Source organism: Aulonocara stuartgranti (genome assembly GCF_965226115.1).
Source record: "Aulonocara stuartgranti genome assembly, chromosome: 8".
NCBI classification, from domain to species: Eukaryota; Metazoa; Chordata; class Actinopteri; order Cichliformes; family Cichlidae; genus Aulonocara; species Aulonocara stuartgranti.
Window position 1 is genome coordinate 2679874 of NC_138959.1, and position 22053 is coordinate 2701926.

Genomic DNA, 22053 nt, shown 5'->3' on the forward strand with positions numbered 1-22053 from the left:
TCATTCATATTCTTCCTCCGTTTTATTGGCACCAGATCATCAAAAGCTGTACGGGGACGATTAGATGGCTCGTACGAGTCTACGCACTGCAGGCGTGAAGGATTACGGGGTGTTTTTTTCCTTTGTCATCTATCCGTAGCTTACTTCACCTGTTACTTTCTAGAAATTGTATTGTACTTAAGTGATTTGTAATAAATTTTATGGCTAAGCCTTTGGCATTAATGCTATGATTTAATAAAATTATTTTTCTAATTAAAGTGAAAATTTCCCCAAACAAGAGATATTTGTTCGCTTCATTTATCAAACGACATGCTCTGTTTGTGAAATGAAAATAAATGCCTGCTGCTGCATTCTGATTGGCGCAGACTCGCGTCAGCATCACCGAGACCAAATCTGATTGGCCGACATCACATTTCGGGGCGTTGCATCTGACAGAAGGAAGTAGAGACGCAAGAAACCAGCTCGTTTAAGGGGGTGTTTACCTGATACTTACAAAATAAAATCTGTAATGTAATGCCGTTAAATCGCGAGCTGAGGAAGGATATGTCTTAATGTATTTCATACGTGAGTATGCTGTGCTTGTTTTTCTGGAGCGGACGTGTTTTTAGCCCGGCGTACACACGCTGGCAGCTGTAGCCTGTTAGCTCGATGCTGCTCCGTGTGCCTGTGTTGCCATTCAGCGCGTCATATTAGAAAAATACACTCAATCAGCCGCGGTTAATTCTGTGAAGAGGCTAGCTCACTCAGCTGCCTACGCCTGTCCTGTTTTCCGGTCCGGGTGAGGACGAAGCGGCGACGCTAATGTCTGTTGATTTTTTTCTTCTTCTTTAGCATATGGAAATATCAGCAGGTAGCAGGTTAGCGCCAGTTGTAGCTAACATCGGAGCGCTGTTGGCGAAAACAAGGAAAGCGGGTTTAATTTGCTTTATTAGAAACTTCTGACAGGTGTCATAGTACACCTGTATACACCGATACTGGGGTCTCGGTTAGTTAACTAATATATAATACTATATATTACTGCAGCAAACTCTAAGCAGAGCGGAAAGTCCTTCAAATGAAAGTTTATTGTATGAATCAGTCAGGGAAAAAATAAATAAATAATTTCCTATAACTATATATTTGTAACCACCAACATGATGCTCTTGTTGTCAGAAATCTTTTGTAAAAGACCCAGATAGGCAGCACTTCAGTCAGCAGTATTTGTGCAGACCAGTAACGTAACGAACACATAAACACCACGTCACTGGATTTTACATTCATAAAGAAAATCAAGAGTTAGATGGTAAAACATCCAAAATGTAAACAAAGTTTGGGAAACCTAAATCATCAGAATATGTTGCAGTTTGAACAGACATCCTTAAAGTAACTGCCTCCAGGTCACATACATGAATCCTCCCCCTGAGAATTTGTTAATATTTTTTGCAGCAGTTTGGAGTCAGAACGAGCTGAAAGTTTAATATTAATCCTTTCATCATCACAAAGCAAAGCAGCCTTTAAGATGCTAGAGGGAAATAAAGCGTCAGTTAGTCTGCGGGATAACTGCAGACTTGCTGTATTGATTCACTGTCTTAAGTCCTCCTGCTCGAGTGCATAATGTCCGGGGCTTTTAATTTCTTCTCTGCCATCTATGTCCCTTGCAGCTGAGGCCAGGATTAGTGAGAGGACCTCTCGTCCGTACGTTATCCACATGAGGAATGCTGGGAGCATGCAGCCCATGTACAGAAGAGACGCTGGAGTCTGGAACCAAACGAGAAGTCTTCTCTACAAGAATCTGCTCATCAAATGGAGGACCAAGCAGCAGAGCCTGCAGGTGCAGAAACATTTTATTTAAATGTGGCTGCCATCACCAGTGTGTGAATGTGTGTGTGACTGGATATGTAAAGCGCTTTGGGGTCCTTAGGGACTAGTAAAGCGCTATATAAATACAGGCCATTTACCATAAATCCAATAAATAACTAATGTTTCCAGAGTTTCTGAAACATGCGATTTTTACCATAATCTAGCAGCCTGATGTCGAGGTGTGTTCTGGTTTCTGGGGAAGTCTCGGCTTGTGTCACTAAGTCATTGAAAAGGTCGTGTTTTTACGCCTGTGTGCTAAAAGTCGCTAAAAGTTGAAGCCGCTCCATTGCTTCTTTCTGCTTTCTATTTCTGCTTTGTTAGACCATGCATTTTTTATTCGGCTTTAAGTTGCGTCTATGCATTTTTTATGTGCCTGTGTATCAGCTTTTCTTTTGACTTGGAGCTCTCTGGGACCGCCTCCATCTTCAACAGCAGTCAGGGCCGCCCTAAGCTCCGCTGTGAATAATACAGCCTGTTTATTTCACTCACAGACCCGCCGTTACCCCAAAGACTGGATTTGTTCTACATTTTTAGAATCTAGTAATCTGTTGCAGTGTTTTTGTGAGAAGTGTAGTTGTTCAACAGGAAACTTGAGCTTTAGTTGGGAGAAGAAAATGTTGACACCATATTTAGTTTGAGTTTTGTACACAGATGATGCCAAATTACCTAGAACATGCTTCACACTACATAATCATCTCTCTTCTCTGGTACTGTCTACCACAAGCCTCAAACTCTTGACATGCCCCCCTCTGAGTTCAGCCTTACAGGTTGTTTATCAATAGGAATATAATTTTTTTCTTTTTTTATCTCGCGGTTTGGTTTTGCAGTTAGAGCCGCTGCGTGCATGCAGTCATCAGTGAAAGTAATGTCTTTTCTCACTAAAATGTACCTGTAAATTCATTTCCTGTCCCACAGAGCATGAATTTTCACCAACTTTGGGTTGTAATGCTTTGGACATACACAAGAAAACATATTTAAGAGACGATGCTATATCTGATCTGACCTGGGGGATATCAGGGTTTACTGAGCAAACTATTCACATTCCTTCTGTGTCCCTGTCTGTGCAGGAATTGATCCTCCCTCTGCTCCTGTTGGGGCTCCTGATACTCATCAGCACCCTGAATCCTCATGTTTACTATGGCGGCATCAGCACGACGGAGCTGGAGAGTGACAGCCACTTCTTCAAAGGCCTCGGCTACACACCAATCAGTAACATCACCACTTACATCATGGAAGAGGTGGCTCAGAATATGCGTAAGTCTGAAAACCATCTGCGGGGTTCTGTGTCCGTTAGGTTTGTGCAGAGGGTTCGAAAAGAGCAAACCGAGCATTTTTTCCCCTCCTTCAGTTATGCAGGATCGTCTGGAGATGTTCTCCAGTGAGGAGGATCTGGAGAACGCCAGCCTCTACGAGCCCTCCAGCTACGTTGGCGTCGTGTTCATGGACAGCTCGGCCACATCTTACAAACTCCGTTTCCCGCACAACCAGCTGCCTTTACCCAGTGACTACACAGAGTCTATTGGTAAAGCCTAATTATTGAAACTATTATACTTTCTCCCGCTTTATTTTTATGGATTGGCTCAACTTTATTTTAAATGGGTACAAAGTTTCTACACTTCCCTCACAGTGACAGATCAGAAGCTCATTTGTGTTGTAGACTTGCATACATCTTCAGATGTGCTGCTAACTGCCTTTGAAAGAGTCCTTTGGTGTAAAAAAAACCTCCATAATGAATCGTTTAAAGTACTCGTGCTGGTTTAAAAGAAACAGCAGTCAGTGGGGGCATTGCACATGATCTTGGTGGTAAAATCCTTAAATGAGTTATCATTGTAGCCCTGGCAGGGCGCAGCAATGCTCTGCTGTGATTGGTACTTATTCTTTTTTGCCCTGGTGAGTGCGTCTTGCTCTTTCTCCATCTGTAGGTGCCGCCCTTCTACTGCTGGAGTTTTCTTTTTTGTTTTTTTAAGGGTTAAAGGCTGCTTACTCCTGGGCGTTGGTGACTTATTATTTTGTTTAGTGGCCAACTTCTGGGTTTTCCTTTAGTTTTGCCTCCTTTTAGCTCCTTTTTTTTTTTTAAACCCACTTTTTGTTAATCTCCCTGCTTCACCTGGACACTTAGGGGAACGTAACATGGACTAATAATTTGTTATTATGAAGATGTTGAAGGGAAAATAAGCGGGAACTATCAACACTGGATCTGGCTGTCACCCAGAACATCTGAAAGCGTTTCCTCTCCATTAATCAGACATTGAAGGGAGAGAAAAAGTCGATTTAAACCTTAAACATGCTTCAGCTTTCTGGATCCTGACTTGTAGCTCTTTTGGTATGAAGGAATATAAAAAGATGGAAGAACACATGGAGTGGAGGAAGAGATGAACAGAACTGTAAAAGAGATGATTCCCTCTTAGAGCTGATGTGTGACGTGCTGTGGTGTTGTTTTATATTTCATACAGAAATGATCAAATTTAAAACAGAAGTGTTGAAATCTTCAAACTTTTAGCCTGGACTTATATTGATTCTTACACATTTACTTTAGTTTTTTGGACTTAAAGTATATTTATTCTATTTTTACTATATTAGATTTTTAGATCATTTACTTTTGTTTAATCTTTCCTTGTATTATTTTATTGAAAAACTAGTTTAAATGTTATTTTATTGCTGTGATGTTTCATCTTTCTAATCTACTCTATATTGATGGTCATTGTATATTATTTGTTATGATTTATATTGAATCACCTTTAACAAAGGTCCTTTACAAATACATTTTGATTGATTGCTGTCGTTGCTTCGTCTCCTGCAGCCAGCTGCTTGTCGAGCTCGGTAAACTGCAGGGCTGCAAATTACTGGTACTCCGGCTTCATTCACCTCCAGTCTCTGATCGACGCAGCCATTATTCAGGTGAGACAGGCTGAAGCTCAGCTGCTGTTGAATTTCGGACATTTGAACTGCATTTTTCACACATGGATTTTCTTTGACTACGTTACTGAAAAAAGTTTTAAACTCTTTTATCATCTTTTGTGCTCAGATGCAGACAAAACGTTCGGTGTTGAGCGAGCTCGAACTGAAGGCGGTAATGATGGGTCAGCCCGGCTCTGTGGAGGTTGAGAAGTTCCCCCACGCCCTCATCTCCATCTACCTGGTCCTGGCTTTCACGCCCTTCGTCACCTTCCTCATCGTCAACGTGGCGGCTGAGAAAGAGCATCGTCTCAAAGACACCATGACCATGATGGGGCTTTACGACACAGCCTTCTGGTGAGGAGAAACGGCTTCGGCCGCTGCACATTCGGACACTCGGACCAAAGAAACTCACGTTCATGTGTACGTGTGGTTTGACAGGTTATCATGGGGCCTCCTGTACGCTGCTCTGGTGACCACCATGTCCATCCTGATGGCCATCATCGCGACGTACACAGCGTTGTTTCCTAACAGCAACTTCCTTGTCATCTTTTTCCTCATATTCCTGTATGGAATATCATCAGTGAGTAGAGCTGGGATGGAGGGAAAGCAAAGAAATAAATGAATAACATATAGCTGTGGCTATTTGATTCCAGCCTTTGTGTTGTTAGTAGTGAACGTTCGTTCCTCTCATCCATATCCTGACTCTGTTCCACAGATCTTCTTCTCCTTCATGCTGACTCCGCTGTTTAAGAAGCCCAAGTTTGCCAGCACGGTGGGATCCATGCTGACGGTGGTGTTTGGCTGCTTGTCGCTCTTCACCGTCCTCGTGAAGGATTTCCCACAGCCGCTGGTGTGGCTTCTGTGCCTGCTGTCGCCCAGTGCCTTCTCCATCGGCATTGCACAGGTACAAACACGCTCTGGTCTCCTCTGGAGTACTTTTCTCCTTCTGGAATAAATTAAATAGCAGCTTGTTGCAGTCCTCTCTCACCTCAGTGTTGATCCTGTTTTTGTTAATTGAATTAATTTAGATCATTTTTCTATTAATTGCATCATAAGTGATATTAGGTTCTTTCTGCAGCTTGCTAGAAATGTCAATATAATCTCTGCAGTTTTCCAGCCTTCATTTTTCAGAAAGATGAAGCTTTGTGCAGTAGATGCCACCGAGGCTGATCTCAGTGCGTATTTGTCTAATATCTATTTTAGGTTGTTTACTTGGAGGCACAGGGAGACGGTGCTGTATTTTCTTCTCTGACTAACGGGCCTCATCCTTTGTACGTGCCGTTGCTGATGCTGGTTGTGGACTGCATCCTTTATCTTCTGCTGGCTACCTACCTGGACCAGGTGCTGCCTGGTAAGTGCAAAAATATTTGAACTCAGTGCGGTCAAACACTGGTTTTTGCCAGAACAAATCCAGCAGCTATTAATTTAGTAAAAGTGTGTTTTTTGTAGTCACCTTTTTATCTTTTACATAGTAGCAAAACAGCTGAAAATACACAGTGTTTACCCTCTATTCCCCCATGTGTCATAAGGCCAAAAATGTAAAATTTTCAGGAACCATTTGAATTTTCTCTTTAGTTCAGGATTGGGGAACTCCAGGCCTCGAGGGCCGGTGTCCTGCAGGTTTCAGACGTGTCCTTGGTCCAACACAGCTGATTTAAATGGTTAAAATGACCTCCTCAACATGTCTTGCGCTACAGATCAGTAGAAGCTTTTGGGCATTGAGGAAAAGAACAAGCTGAGATCCCACAGCAAGTTTGAAAAGCCCTCCAGCGGTGTGCTGTGCAGCGAGTGGGAAATAAACTGTCACTCTTCCATTATCATGTGTCTAATCTACAATCTAAACTGACTTCTGCACATACACCTGTATTTGTCTTAATCTGCGAGTCATAAAAATAAAGCTTTCCTGATTTGTAAACGACAGGAAGCAGGGGAGGATTTAGGGTGGGGCTATGCTATGATTGACATGTTGATACACTCGTTTTTACCCAACCGGTCTCTCAGATGGGGTCACCTGATTGTTGGGGTTTTCTCCTAAATGTTGTGTTTACCTTACAATATAAAGTGCCTTGAGACGACTGTTGCTACGACGCTGTGAGATGGGGACAGACAAAAAATCATATTTGTTTCAACAGTTTCATAAAATGTTGCAAACTGAACGTTGCCCTGCAGCTGTACTGAGGCTGATTCTTCATTAAAAGCTTAACTTCCAAAAAAAAAAAAAAGGAAATAAACTGTCAGATGTTTCCCTTTTCACCCACTGAGTGTGTGCAGCACTGCTCTGCAGATCCATCTGTACTTCAATTAGCGTTACACCACATTGATCGTGCTGCTTTAATTGACTGCAGCATTAAATCGCCCCACTGCTGGTCGAAGCTGATTGGGTTAGCAGTTCTGTTTGTTTTGTGTTTTCATTTTGTTTTCATGATGATTTTCTGATACGCAGGTGAGTTTGGAATGCGGAGGTCCTTGGTTTACTTCCTGAAGCCGTCCTATTGGTCCAAACACAGAAAGCGCTATGTTGAGGTGAGCTCGGTGTACGACACTGAGCTGAACGGCGCTCCTGGTGGGGACGAGTCTATCGAGCCGGTTTCTCCCGAGTTCAGAGGGAAAGAAGCCATCCGGTAAAAGCCTGAACTTACCAATATTTCATTTTATTCTTATGTCAGTGCTCACAGAGTACCTTTACTAAAAGTATGGATTCAGAGGACTGAGAGATGGAGGCCCTGAGAGCTTCGGGTAGATCAGCGTTAGGCTCAGCTGTAGCATCAGCTGAGGAGAGCCTGGAGGTCCAGCCTGTAACCTGAGAGCTGCTCTTCAACTGACTCTGCTGCTGTGTTTACGCTTCTCTCCTTTCAGTTTCACTGTTTCTTCATTGCTCGCTCGTTTTGTTTCCAACAGCATCAATAACATCCGCAAAGTGTACAAAGAAAAGGACAACGTGGTGGAGGCTCTGAGGGGTGAGTGCTTTTCTATGATTATACATGTTGTTCAAGGTTACAGCATGAGTCATGTGAAGGTGCTGTATAATGTGGGCTAAAGATCCAACCGCAGTAATAAGCAGAAAGCCTGATTTACATGGTTAGATTAGATATTTTTCCACATTCCTACAATGGACTGAAATAACATCCCGTATCTCCTCCTGTTTCTTTACCTCTCCTTCTCAGGTTTGACCTTTGACATCTATGAGGGACAGATTACAGCTCTGCTGGGACACAGCGGGGCTGGAAAGTCCACCCTCATGAACATCCTGTGTGGGATCTGCCCGCCGACGAACGGCACGGCCACCATCTACGGCTCGCCTGTGGCAGAGATTGCCGACGCGTCCGAAATGAAGCAGCTGGTGGGAATCTGCCCTCAGTTCAACATCATCTTTGATGTGCTCACGGTGGAGGAGCACCTGAGGATATTTGCTGCCATCAAAGGGATCCCACGAGCAGACATCGACGCCGAGGTAAATGTGACAATCGAAATGTTCCCGCAGTGCAAAGTCTGAAACATTCTGACATTTATCAAAGTTAAAACATACATTTGAAACATGACATCAAACCTACCGGCGACAACCTTCGACACCAGGGTTGATCGACGTTAAAAGGTGATTTGTAGTTCTTATAAACCAAATGTGCTTAAACTCGACGGCAAGAAGAAACTTGAACAGTGGCTGCGAATCTTGAGAAGAAATCTCTTTTCATCTTTAGCTGATGAAACCTATCACCACAGAGCTAATAACCCACAGAAACCAGGAAACTATCAGCCAATCACGTTGCTGCACTGGCATATGCACAAACACACAGTAGTTTCATTTCCTATAATTTCAGGGTGTGTGGTAGCAAACGTCTTCTTATCATCCTAATCTGTGGTTTCCACAGCAAAGCTGTAGGTAGATTAGAAATGTTCTTTGCTAATCATCAGACTGACATTTGTTCAGTGCTCTGGGGGGTTAGACTGAAGACCCCGAGATTAATTAATGAAGCGCCGATGTAGTTGAAGTATAAGTTAGAAGTATGTATAAGAAAAAGCGCTCTTTGTGAACAAATTTGCCACATTTTGGTGATTCTATTCATACAGTTTAATATATCCAGTAAGTGATGATGCTTTAAATTAGATGGGAACATCAAATTTATTGTAAAGATGACTGCAGAGTTGTGAGACTTGCTTCTAGAAGGTCTTTAAATCCACTGTTTAAAAAGTAAAAATGACACACGGATGGGGTCTGCGTCTATTTTCCTTAAGATTTAGATTTCATAGAAAGTTGTGGAAGGTGGCTAAACTCCAGAGCATGTTGGTGTCATAGTTTTCATGTATGTGCATTAGTGCTTTCAGCAGGAGAATATGTGACATTCTTGAGGTTGTTTAAAAAGCTGTGCTTGTTGAGCCTTAGTGTGATGTTTCCTTCTCTGACAGGTCACAAAGGTGCTGAAGGACCTGGACCTGGAGAAGATCATGACGGCTCAGGCCAAGAATCTGAGCGGAGGCCAGAAGAGGAAACTGTCTGTGGGCATCGCCATCCTAGGAGATCCAAAGGTACCTGTGCGCAATCTTACTTCAATTTTTCGAATCCAGACACCAGTCCTTCTTGGATAACGTGAGTTTGTGGTTGTTTCTGTCAGATCCTGCTCTTAGACGAGCCCACGGCCGGCATGGACCCCTACTCCAGGCACCAGGTGTGGTCTCTGCTGAAGAGTCGCCGGGCCGGCAGAGTCACTGTACTCAGCACGCACTACATGGACGAGGCAGACATCCTTGCTGGTACGAATGCTCCTTGTTGTGTAAGATACACAAACCCACACTTTGGACTGGAAATGTAGACCAGAAATTGTGCTTTATTCTTATCCTGGATGATGGTATCTCAGGATCTTCTAGCTTGATCAATATTTTAATCAGGAGCTGGTGTTGCAGAAAATTTTCCGTCTTTTCTTGATGATGTTTAAAATAAAACCGTTTGACTGGATGAACAGTTTTCACTCAGGTTTGTTGTGTATGCATATTTTAAAGTATGCTGCTGACATATGCTCCAGCTTGGTGATGTTATTCATCATGAGGTCAGCGCTGAGTTGCCTTCCTTGCTGCAGGAGAATTTCAAGAGTGAGATTCAAGGTGCAGAGGCGAGCAGAAAACACCAGCACAGCTTTATGTAACCGAGCAGCAGCTCCAGTTTTATACTCGACCCATATGAGAACAAAGGTTTATCTCCACGCGAGTTGAAAACATGTCTGATTTATTTTTTTTGAATGTTTGTTTCTGCAGATCGCAAAGCTGTGATCTCTCAAGGTCAGCTGAAGTGTGTTGGCTCCTCTCTGTATCTCAAGATCAAGTGCGGTGTGGGCTATCATCTAAGGCAAGGACCCCTTCATTGACTCTTACAAGAACCCAAAAGGAATAATTAATTCGATTGTTTTTGTTATTGCTGAGTTTAGAACGTGTATTAACCACGGGCGTCTTTATCGAACTAGATTTAGATGTTTTTCTTCATCCTTTGCAGAATGTCTATCAGCGAGGCATGTGACGCAGAGAAGATCACGTCTTTGGTTAAGCAGCACGTTCCCAAAGCCAAGTTATCCCGACAGCACGAGGCGGAGCTGACCTTCACTCTGCCCTTCGAGAGCATGGACACGTTCCCAGGTTCGATTCACAGGAACGTCCGTCGGTCACATTTAAAAAAAAATCATGACACGAGTCGACCATACAGAGGTTTCCTTTGTGCGTGTTTGTTTTTTGAGCATTAAATTGTACTGATTATATTTTTAGTTTACAGTTGGGTCACGTTTTTGCACATTTATCCTGACCTGATTCTCTGATAGCTGCCTGCTTTCTGTAGCAACACGCATGCAGCTGTGCACACACATGTACTCCTAAATGTGCCCATCAGCAGTTTTTGGTTTACCTGCCTTGCTTTGACATTGTGCATTGTATAAAAATGTTTTTAAAAATCATAACTCCGAAGCAATCGACTGCAAATAAAGCAATTTCTTGAACCTCTGAATCTGCACTGGGGCAGAGCAGAGTGATACTGGAGCAGTTGTTCCTGCTCAAAGGGGAAAGTTTACTTACTCCTGGCCTTCATGGTTTCTCTAATATCCTTTAAAAATATCCAGACAGTATTTTAAAAATAGAGTATGACTCAGTCATGATTCAGCTTTGACTGTGAGCCACGCAGCGCGCTGAGCGGTCCTGAATTCATCTTTCGTAGGCCTGTTCTCGGAGCTCGACTCTCAACCCAGACTGGGAATAGTCAACTATGGTGTTTCCATGACAACGCTGGAAGATGTTTTTCTACGTTTGGAGGCAGAGGCTGAAGTGGATCAGGCTGGTGAGTGTGTCGCCAAACTGAAGATTGCTGCTGATTTCAGTTTTTCGAATGGAAAAAGTCTGCAGGAGCTCTGGTGTTGAGTAAAAGTCGTTTCATGTCTTCAGACTACAGCGTGTTTAATCGAGAGCAGGCGGACGACGAGTGCGACACCGCCTCCCTGGACGACACGGACCAGAGGCTGCTCACGTTCTCCGACACAAAGTCGGACGTTGTGACGGGTCACGCCCTGTGGCGGCAGCAGTTCAGCACCGTGGCGTGGCTGCACATGCTCAACATGCGCCGGGAGAGGAAGGCCTTCATTTACACGTGAGTGTTCTCCTTATTTTACTTTATTAGCCAATTTCTTTATTTTGAAGATATCATGGGTAAACCGGGCTTCTTATTTATTACCTTAATACAATACATGTTGTTTGTTTTTGTTGTTTGTATGTTAATCTGTCATATGATGGACACACATGCTCCATCTGCTCCTGTAGCTTAGAGTTAAAGAACTGAATGACATCCATAGTTTTCTGCCTCTTTGTCCAGTCACAGAAATAGGGATGTGTTTTGAGGCTTTATTCCTCCCATTTATCGAGACTTTCCTGACCCTAACCTCCCCCTTCCTCCTCTTCCAGTCTGGCCTTGTTCCTGGTGTTTGTGGCTGCAGTCCTGGTTTTGTCGCTGGCCACAGGAAACATCCAGATTCACTCCTCAGACCGCCAATTTCTGCCAATTTACCTCCTGAGGAGGAACCAGGCGCCCCAGAGATACGCCACAAGCCTCCTGGTTCAGAACTCAACTGGTGAGTGTCACAGATACAAACACGGCAGCCTGACGGTTTCTGTGTAACTGAGTTAAAAGGCTTGTTTCACTTTCAGTGGGTTTTTTTCCCTGAATAAGACTCGAGATCTCAGCTCTATCACAAAGCACAACATGATGTAAACACTGTGATGAAGCATCGCACTTCTGCACGAGTGTGAAATATCCCACTAACCATAATCATTACAATATGTCCCGTGGGTGTAATTTAACCGACCTCCTTGATGTTGATTTAAATTGTTTTTATTGACACGTATGAGCTTCTACATGATGCAGTTTTATAGTTGCAAGCTGATTAAGCTTCCTCTGAGGGGTGTCTGGGCTCACGCTGAGTGGCAACAAACTCAGATTATGTCGAAGGAGGTCTGCCCATCTCTGCTTGGACCGCTGCCCCTGTGACGCAGCAGAAAATGGTTGTATGGATGATTTTAGCCGTGCCTTTTTCGTACCTACAGGCTCTGATATTTCCGATTTCATCCACAACATCGAGTCTCAGGACATCAAAGTGGAAATGATGAAGCAGAGCGACTACATGGCGGCGGCTCCCCACAGCGCTGCCATCAACGTAACAAGATCCAGCAAGGTCACTTTAATATTGCATAGATTGAATTTAATTACTGATATCAGATTAGATGAAACTGGAGCACCTCCACCTACATTTAATGTGTCACGGTGCTCGTGTTGCAGCCAAAGTGCTCTTTGTTTGAGGGCTGCTGGCTCCTCTAACTGAGAGCTTTCTGTTTAGATGGAGTGCTGAGTTCATGATGCTGTTGACACTTTGTTTCATGTGTTGTTAACAGGGTTTCAGATACAGCGTTGCATTTAACAGCACGACTGTTCACTCCCTGCCCATGACCGTCAATATACTGAGCAATGCTCTCCTAAGAGGTCTGAATGGGACCGGGCAGATCCGAACGTGGACCAAACCCTTTGAATATGTGAGTGCCTTTGACAAATATAGAGTCAGATAACAGAGGTCGTTTCCAAGACACTAAACTTTCCCTTTGTGATGCCCATCAGCAAATCCCTGATGCTACATCCTACGCGCTGGTGTACATAGAGGCGATCATACTGGGAATGCTGGCAGCTGGAATGCCGGCATATTTTGCAATGGACCACACTCGAGACCGAGAGGTAACCAGTTAGTCACAGAGACTAAAACAGATTCATCTTTTCAACAAAAGATTTAGAGGGAAAAAGAAACGTTGTCTGGTACAGTGAGAACATCGGGCCACACAGTCACATTTCTCGTCACTTCTGTGTTTTGTTTTGGGGGTTTTGTCCCCTTTGCAGATAAAGTGTCGCTCAACTCTGCGCATCTCTGGTCTCGTACCGTCAGCGTACTGGTGCGGTCAGGCAGCGGTGGACATCCCGTTCTATTACCTCATCCTGTCCTTCATGTCCATCATCCTTTTCTCCTTCCACACCGGAAACCTGCTCAACTCCAGCAACCTCTCTGCGGTGGTGCGTCCAGCTGCTTAAAGACTTTATTCCTCTGTAATACAACACATACGTGACTTCATCTCATGGCTTCTGCCCCGCCTTAGGTTCTCTGCACCGTTGGCTTCAGCCCAGCCATGATTCTCTTCACTTATGTGTCGTCTTTCGGCTTCGCCCGAGTCCAAAGCAACAGGGATTTTTTCTCTGTCATCTCCATGATGGTGAGACTCAAACATGTGATCCTGAACAAGCCTGCTGCTGCTGTTTTTTCTTCTTCTTCTTTCTTCTTCTTTTCTTTGTTCTTCACATGACAACAAAACTGCTTTAGATTGAAACCTTTATTAAAAATAAATTGCTTGTACCTCAGGTGTGCGTCGTGTCAGCCTCGGTGGTTCAGTTGTCCTTCGTAAACAACAATCCAGCTTTGACAAGAACCCTGCACAACGTCTTGTGTCTGTTCAACCCGCTGTACCCTCTCATGGGCTGTCTCAACTGCATCACCAAGGTAGGAGCTCAGGGCAACAGCTGCTTTCTCTGTCAAGCATACAGCTGTGTTTTTCAAATAAATACACGATCATATATCATTGGGGCTGAGGCCGTTATTGGAGTCATGTTTGAGAGCATTTCTCCATTTCTCAGGCCACCTTCCTCCCGACTGTCTACGAGGAGAACTTCCTGTGGAAGAACCTGCTCATTTCAGTTTTAGCTGTATGTATCATATTTCATAACGTGGGGGAAAAATGTGATAAACAAATGTCAGAACTGTATTTAACTGTAACTGTGTGTCTGTGCTCAGCCTTATCTCCAGTGCATCGTTCTGCTTTTCCTGCTTCGCTGGCTGGAGATCCATTCTGGAGGAAGGACGATGAAAAATGATCAGCTCTGCAGGTGATGATCGCTTTCATAACTCTGATTACAGGAACCTCTGGTTTATTTATACTGAGGTTTATTGTTTTGATAAAGGTAGAAAAGTTTGTGAGGCTTTTGGAGTTACCCAGATCCCTGAACAAAATGTGGTCGCAACCGTTTTACTGCAGTAAAAACATATAGGTTTTGATGCCTACATTAAATGCAGCAGACCTAATTTTCTTTTAAAATGTTCACAGGATCTCATCCCAGTCCAAGGCCAAGGTGGAGAGGAACCTAGAAGAAGGCCAGAATGAAGACGAAGATGTCCAGATGGAAAGGGCCAGAGTCAAAGAGGCCCTCAGCTGTCAGTCCTGTGAAGAGGTAAATGTTTACAATACATAAATTAAGAATGCTGTTGAAGTCCCTGGTCCCTGTTGAAGAGTCAAGGTGTAATAAAGATTAATTTAGCCAGGCATCTTTAGTGTTTTGTTTCTCGTCGGTGATCTGAAGGCATTTTGCTCCTTTTTCTGTCTTTTCTGTGTCTGTTTAGAAACCGGTCGTGGTTGTGAGTAACCTGAAGAAGCAGTACAAGGGCAGGAGAGAAGGATTTTCTCTAAGCAAGAAGAGGAAGCTGGCCACAAAGAACGTCTCTTTCTGTGTCCGTAAAGGTACGCTTAGTCTTGCTGCTTTTTCTTATGCTGCGTGGTTCCCAACCGGCCGACTTCACCCACAGTCTGAATCCTACCCTGCTGTTTCCTCAGGTGAAGTTCTTGGACTGTTGGGCCCCAACGGAGCAGGAAAGAGCACCATCATGCACATGTTGGCAGGTGACACTGACCCCACTGCAGGCCAGGTACAGTAGGATGATACTGAAGCATTCCTCGGTCTGTTTATTTAATCATTTCAGTCATGTTACTCATGTGTTTAAACCAAGAAAACACTCTGAATCTTTGCTCGTCTTGGTCCAGGTGCTGCTGGGAGACTACAGCACTGAGTTTCGCTCAGTGGACAATCCTCTGGAGCACGTGGGCTACTGTCCACAGGTGAACCCTCTGTGGCCTCGGGTCACTCTGCAGGAGCATCTGGAGATCTACGCCGCCATTAAAGGCCTGAAAGGAGAGGACGTGCCGGGGATCATCAAACGGTAAAGTCTCGGTCTCATCCTCAGTACCGGTTTCCCCCTGACGTTTGACCACAGTGATTTCTATTTTTAACAGTCAGACAGTCAAAGATGATGTAGATCTTTAAATCTTTTCGAGAGAGAGAGTGTAAAGCTAATAACGGTTGTTGTGTGTCTGCCGTTGCTGTCAGTGTGGTGAATGCTCTGGAGCTGAAGGACCACTTACACAAACAAGCCAAGACTCTGTCTGCAGGACTCAAGCGGAAGGTGAGGAGACCCTCGGCTTGCCTATTAGTCTGCTCGATTATAATGTTAATGCTGTGTTTATCCTGCCTGATAATAAAGTATTTATCAGAAACCTGTTGGCGTTAACAGCAAAATCGACGTTTTACTCCTAACGAGTCAGAATATTTTAGCTTTTTAAGTTTCATTTTATTTTTCGCGGCAGTGACGTTTAAACGTCTCACTTCAAATGTAAAAGCCTTAAATGTATGTTCTGTCATGAAACACATGAGGTACTTCGAATCTTTTCTGTTATAGTTTTACAGTATTTGTATGATATTATTGTGTTGTATGTCTGCAGTTGTGCTTTGCCTTGAGCATGATCGGGAATCCTCAGATCGTCTTACTGGATGAGCCTTCCTCAGGGATGGATCCAAAGTCCAAACAGCGCATGTGGTGAGACGATGTTTTCCTTACAGAAGCATTTTTCTGCCTTTTTCTTGTTTCAAATGTGAAGCGCTGAAGTTCTCTCAAATAAATGTTTCTTTTCTTTCACTGCCAAATAATGTGTTTAATTTCATAAGCAATGCTACCGTTAAAAGAAGCGTTTCCTTCGTGTAGGAGGGCCATGCGAGCCGCTTTTAAGAACCGTCAGCGCGGAGCCATCCTGACCACTCACTACATGGAGGAAGCCGAGGCTGTGTGCGACCGCGTCGCCATCATGGTTTCTGGGCAGCTGAGGTTCGCTCCACAGTTGCTTTCTCGATAATTTCTCAAACTTCCGAGTCTCGGCATAATGCCTCTTAATGCTTGGTCTCTTTACTGCAGATGTATCGGTTCCATCCAACATTTAAAAGGAAAATATGGCCGCGGTTACAGTTTGGAGGTGAAACTTAGAGAAGAGCTGACGGGGCTCCAGCAGGTGGCGCTGTTGCATAAGGAGATCCTACGAATATTCCCTCACGCCGCTCGGCAGGAGAGGTGAGCCCTGACCTGTCTGTGTCTGTGTGCAGTTCAGGGATGTCAGACTCGTTTTACAGCCCATTTTGATCTTAAGTGAGTTGGATTGGTAAAAATCCTTTTTTCTGTCACATTTAATCCTTGTGCAGTTTCAAGTGTGTCTCAGTGTTTCTGCATGATAAAGAAATGCTGCTGTAGTTAATGAAAGACATCTGTGTGGCCACAATAGAAAAGCATAAATATCTCCAGAGAAGAAAAAAGCTGCAACTTTTCAGTCATTTAACTCTTCATTACTTGAATGGATGGACTTTGGTGCAGTATGAATGAAAGTGGGAAAGGTGTTTATCAGTAGGACAAGCTGTAAAATTCTTTAAAAGGCAGTCCAAAATGTATATCCTCCTATTTTTGATCATAAAGCCAGCGAGCACCGATGGCGGTGAAGAGAGCACCAGATGGGAATGCGGTCACATAACTCCACAGCAGCTAGTCCAGCTGTGAAACCTTCAGTGTTTTCTTCCTGTAGATGGCTTCAGTTGATTAACACCTGTCTTTCTTCCACTTCAGCTACACAGTGATGGACACTTAATGAGTGCCAACAGCACACTGTAAAGGAAAGCAGTGAACCTTATAAAACTGAGAAAGCAAAAATCAAATCCAGAGTAAGAATTTTGTCCTGACTGAAAGACAGAATCGTGCTTGTGATTAAAATATGATTAATGGAACGACCCAGTTTCAGCTGTTCACAAAAACCGTGTCAAACGTTAGAATGAACCGTGGAAGTCGAGCTTTAAGAAGTTAAACACTTCGTAAAGTAAAATAAAATTAACTTTTCCCTTAAAATAACAGTTGGGAGTAGATATCCTGTGCTCAACGTGTGGGTGTTCGAGGTTGTTTTTGGGGTAGAAGTAAATAAAAAGCTTAAATAAAAATGTTAGAAATCAATAAATGAGGCAAAACATGAGCTTTTATATGTATTTTTGTAGCTTATTATACCACTGATTAGATTCAGAGTCAAAACTAAAAGTCAACTAAGAGCGAAAAAAGAGAGGAGGAAGCATTATGGAAAATAGAGCTGTGGAAACACAGACGCGTGCTACTGCTCTGTGTGTCCCAGTTTAATTCTGTATGTATGTGTGCTGTTTTTCCAGCTTTGCTACGCTGATGGTTTACAAGATCCCCATGGAGGACGTCCAATCGCTGGCCAAGTCTTTCTCCCAGTTAGAGAGCGGTGAGTGAGTGCTGACCCGTCGTTTCTCCTCCACAGCTCTGCTCTCTCTCCCGTGTACTTAATCTTCTTTCCTTGTGTCGTCAGCCAAGCAAACCTTCAACTTTGAAGAGTACAACTTCTCCCAGTCCACCTTAGAGCAGGTAGGCTTACATGTCAGGCGGTCAGTTTGTACTTCCACTGGACCTCTGGATTCTTCACTCCAAGCTTTCCTTGTTTCCTTTTGTCCTGCAGGTGTTTATGGAGTTTGCCAAGGAGCAGGAGAACGAGGAGGACGAGGTGGGCTCCCTCAGCACAACTTTCCAGTGGCAGCGGCTGCGCCAGGACGGCTCCGTCTCGGTCAACCACACAGACAGCATCGTGCACCAGCTCTGAACTCCACCCGAGAGGGAGCTGCCCGGTAACTGACCAGAAACCCGAAACTGCCAGGCTTCAGCGCCTGAGGGCTCACGCCAGCACTGCCCCACAAACTGCACGCCCACCGCCTTTAAAATGATCGTCAGACCTGTGTGGGTGGAGGGGGCGGGCCTTGCATACACTGGGATTGACTGTGTGTTTGGGCTGTTGTGGCCTCTTCCTGTGGGAGCGCATGTGTGTGTTGCTGTCGTCCATCGGTGCTTTCTGATTCGCACTGACCGAGGGGCCTGCAGTCTTTCTCAGCACGCTGATGCCACACTTACTCCTCTTTCTAATGTTTTTTATCTTCACAGGGAGTCCGTTAAATGACAAAAAAAAAATTATATATATATATATATATATATATATAAGCTTTGTGATCCTTTCCGTCCGTCCTCCTGAGCAGGAGTGTTACTGTAAATGTGTTTTCTCGTCTCTTTGGGTGTTTTTTTTTTTTTTTTTTTTTTTTTGTTTACTACCGTCCATAATCGTAATGGTACCAAAGCAGCACATCTCTGAACCACACCTCCTCACGTATTGGCACTGACGAGTATCTTTGGTTTATTAGTGTTGGTAGCACGTGCAGAAATCGCTCTGTCGTTGATGTGAGCCTGTGAAGTGAACGCCTATCTACTAACATGCCTAAAGAGACATGGTACAGCTCTTTAAACCTTTAAAAAAACCAACAAAAAAATAAACTAACACCGTGTTTGCTTTTTATTCTTCTGAGGCTGAAGAAAAAAGTCCCTTCCCCTCATCTTACAGCAGCATCCTCATCTTAACGCCCCGACCTTGGTTCTCCATAGTGTTTCAGCATGCACGCTCACAAAGAGGAGGCTGGTTATTTTCAGAAGTGGTAGCTGGATTCTTTGGGGCGAGCGATGAGCGTCGCCCGGCAGCAGGATGCAGGAATATAGTGTAGAATATGCACACCAGTACATGTAGCACTCCGCCCTCATCTCATGGCACTAGAGAGACGAACGACCTCCGAGGTGGCGCTAGACGTTGGATCCAGGCGGGGCTCGTTTAGGCGTTCTTTTCGTAACAGATGTTGAATGTACGCTTGGCCTCCGGTGAGAGGAGGGTTCGTAACTCAGTGACCACTCCGTGGAGCTCCTGACAGCACTCGTGTTTCACGTTGGTGCCACTTTGGATCATGCAGCTGTGTTTTGTTAACTCTGTCTAGCTTATTTGATGTGTGTATATTGTGCTGTTTATAGTGTTTGTGCGTGTATTCTAGCACAGGGGTGTCAAACTCATTTTAGATTCTGGGTCCAGTTTTTCTTGATGCTGTTCCTTACAAACGTGTAAAGAAAGCAGATTTTTGCCTTTTTATTTGGTATGAAGAAGTTTAAACTCTTAAAGAAATCAGTCTGTAAAATAAGAAAGTACCAGCTGATCATTGCCTGGACTTTGATCTGTAATGAAAACAGAAACTTTTAGTTAATTCCCAGAATTTTACTTTTTCTTCTTTTTGCACAGTGGAAAAAATGCACATTTTCCCAGGATTCCTCCTGGATCAGAATGGGATTTTTAGGTGGTGACGATGCTACTCCACATACACTAAAGGCAATAAGAAGTCTATGCTACCTTACTTAACAAATCTCTCTTTCCTTGTTATTTCAGTCATTTCATGAAAAGAGGGGAGGGATTTAAAATATGTTCTTTTTTTTAGGGAAAGTGGTGCCAAATTGTTTTATATTTAGGAAAAACCCTCCTTACTTTATAGGCACAGTTTAGTTTGGAGGGGCAGAACTAGCTTTAGGAAGAAGGCGGTAAAGTGACCTCTGGCTCAGAGGAACTGGACGAGTCAGACTCTACTTTCTTAAGCAAAAAACGCAGTCCAAGCTGTAAAGCTTCTTTTAATCTTCACATTATGTTTGACACCTCTGATCTAGTAGATTTGTACTAGGGAGTAACATTGTTGGTGCACTACCTATCAGCAAACCGACAAATTGTAATTCTTTCATGACATTCAGGTGTGAGGATTTTGGCTTAAAGGGAATTTAAGACACTTTTTACGATGTTTGTTTTATTTCTTTAGTGATCATAAATGCAGTCAGGAGGGAGATTTTTCTGCAGATCATGAGTACATGTATTTTTATTTAATTTGAGAGCGTTGCAGAATGATGTGCCGGCACAGGGGTGGATCAGATATCTGGAACAGAAGTGTTGTGCAGCAACATCACAAACTCAGTCCTCACAGTTGGATTATCTGAGCTCACAGAGGATGTGTGGGTGTGTTTGTGTGTTGCTGGCGTGTTGGTGTGGTCCAACTCTGTAGCACAGAGTTATTACCTTTTCTTGGATTTCTTCTAATTTTCAGAAAACAGCCAGCAACATTTATTCCAGCATTTATTCTATTTCCTTTCCTGAGCCCGGTCGTGTGTGTGACTCTGTTTTTGAGGTGTCAGGGATAAGTTACATTTATGTGTTTATGCAGTAGCTGCCATTCATCTGTAAGGCGCTTTTTACTGGAGGTGAGTAGGAGCTCAGTGTCAGAGCTGTGTTTGTAAAGATGTATTACATACAAGAAACATTGAAATATACCTTTGGTGGAGGAAATGAGTGGGATTTCTGCTATTATGTCCTTATTAAATGTGAAAACTGAAGCCCTGTGGGTATGTTTGTGCACACATGTAGCCTTTAGTCCGCAGACTGAGTAGAAACACTGGCTCTGCTTTAAGTTAAATGTGTGTGCTGAGTATCGACAGGTGGGCCTCTCTGGACTGTCCCATATACACTATTGTATAGAAACTCATTTTATATTCATTTTCCCAAGTGCAATGAAGAGTTTGTTTGCATGTGTGTGTTGTGTCTCAGTAACATGTAGCCATCCAGAAACATCTGCTCTCTTTTCACTCCGAGCCCTGCCTCCAGACCGCAGAGCATTTAGTTCAAAACGTTTCGCGTGACGAAAACCAAAATGCTCTCCGGCGGAGCGTTTAGACGACTGGCATCGACATTGGGGCAGGTTTTATTTTATTTTCCTGGTGGTGGTAAAATTGCACTATTTCTGGGAAATTTTATAACCTTTCTTTATATTATGCAATCTTTGTAAGATTATTTGTGCACTGACTTTATTTTTTAAAAGACTGTGGTTTAGCTGTGTGCCGTATTTTCCTCCTATCGCGCCCCTTTGAATGGACACTCGTCCCTCTATGGTCTCTACTCGACCTTTTCATGATTAAATGTTACTGTATAATATTTCTTGGCCTTTTGTTTGTTTTTGGTTTATTTGTAACAGACCATCCAGCCAGAGACAGTTTGGTGGATTGTGGAGATTTTTAGAGCGATGCACCAAAGGCAGACAGTGCGGAGAACTGTGCACGTGTCGAGCAGCTCCTCATTTCTTCATATTTCGCAAACATGTGGAAATATAGTGTACGAGGCAAAAAGAGTTTATACAAGTATAATTAGCTAGAAAATTAATGTGTCACCAGATTTATTCTTTTACAGTCTGAACTCTGAGGCAGCTTTCTGTTGTTTCTTTCTGGAATAATTCTCCAAACTTTAAAGGACATGTGTCTCCTTGGAAGCACAATATAAAGAAATGAGGGTTGGCTCAAGACTTTTGCACATCAGTTTATTTCATAGCAAAAGATCACACACTTGCAACAAAGTTTATAAACTCAGGAGTTCAATTATTCTCTTTCTTTTTTTTTAGCTATGCACCTGAGTTGGTTTCTTTCACAGCGTCACCAAACAGCAGGTAGCACTGAATCCTGACTGTATCTAAAAGATGGAAGTCGTACCCATGATGTCACTCGCTGTTTTTGGACTCTGCATTTTGAAGCCTAAATATTACTGATTTGGCTGCCACTGAATTAGGGTTCTTGGAGAAGTTATCATATTTAAGTGGTGTGTTAAATTAGCAGCCAGCGGTGGTGTTAATGTACAGACACAGTTACCTGGTGGTTTATTAGCAACAGACTAATAAAATACTATGAATTTCAGTCACCAAAACAGATTAATGAGCTTCTTTTGTGGTTATTA

At 43.4% G+C, this 22053-nt stretch overlaps 1 protein-coding gene across 1 annotated transcript; it reads left to right on the forward strand.

Annotated features, from left to right (window-relative positions):
* The first annotated feature begins 424 nt into the window (after positions 1-424).
* Positions 425-21264, forward strand: abca5 (ATP-binding cassette, sub-family A (ABC1), member 5). The gene is made up of 38 exons (XM_082544053.1): positions 425-564; positions 1641-1810; positions 2907-3093; positions 3188-3361; positions 4640-4737; positions 4865-5091; positions 5176-5317; positions 5453-5641; positions 5941-6088; positions 7181-7358; positions 7636-7694; positions 7902-8188; positions 9139-9258; positions 9345-9483; positions 9982-10072; positions 10217-10356; positions 10925-11044; positions 11149-11350; positions 11662-11828; positions 12301-12428; positions 12646-12783; positions 12866-12979; positions 13139-13309; positions 13393-13506; positions 13653-13790; positions 13925-13993; positions 14082-14173; positions 14392-14515; positions 14685-14802; positions 14896-14987; positions 15103-15278; positions 15446-15521; positions 15838-15932; positions 16098-16217; positions 16305-16457; positions 17585-17664; positions 17749-17804; positions 17896-21264. Exons 1-38 carry the CDS (start codon positions 552-554, stop codon positions 18034-18036), a joined length of 5046 nt encoding a protein of 1681 aa, XP_082400179.1. The 5' UTR covers positions 425-551; the 3' UTR covers positions 18037-21264.
* Positions 21265-22053: the final 789 nt, after the last annotated feature.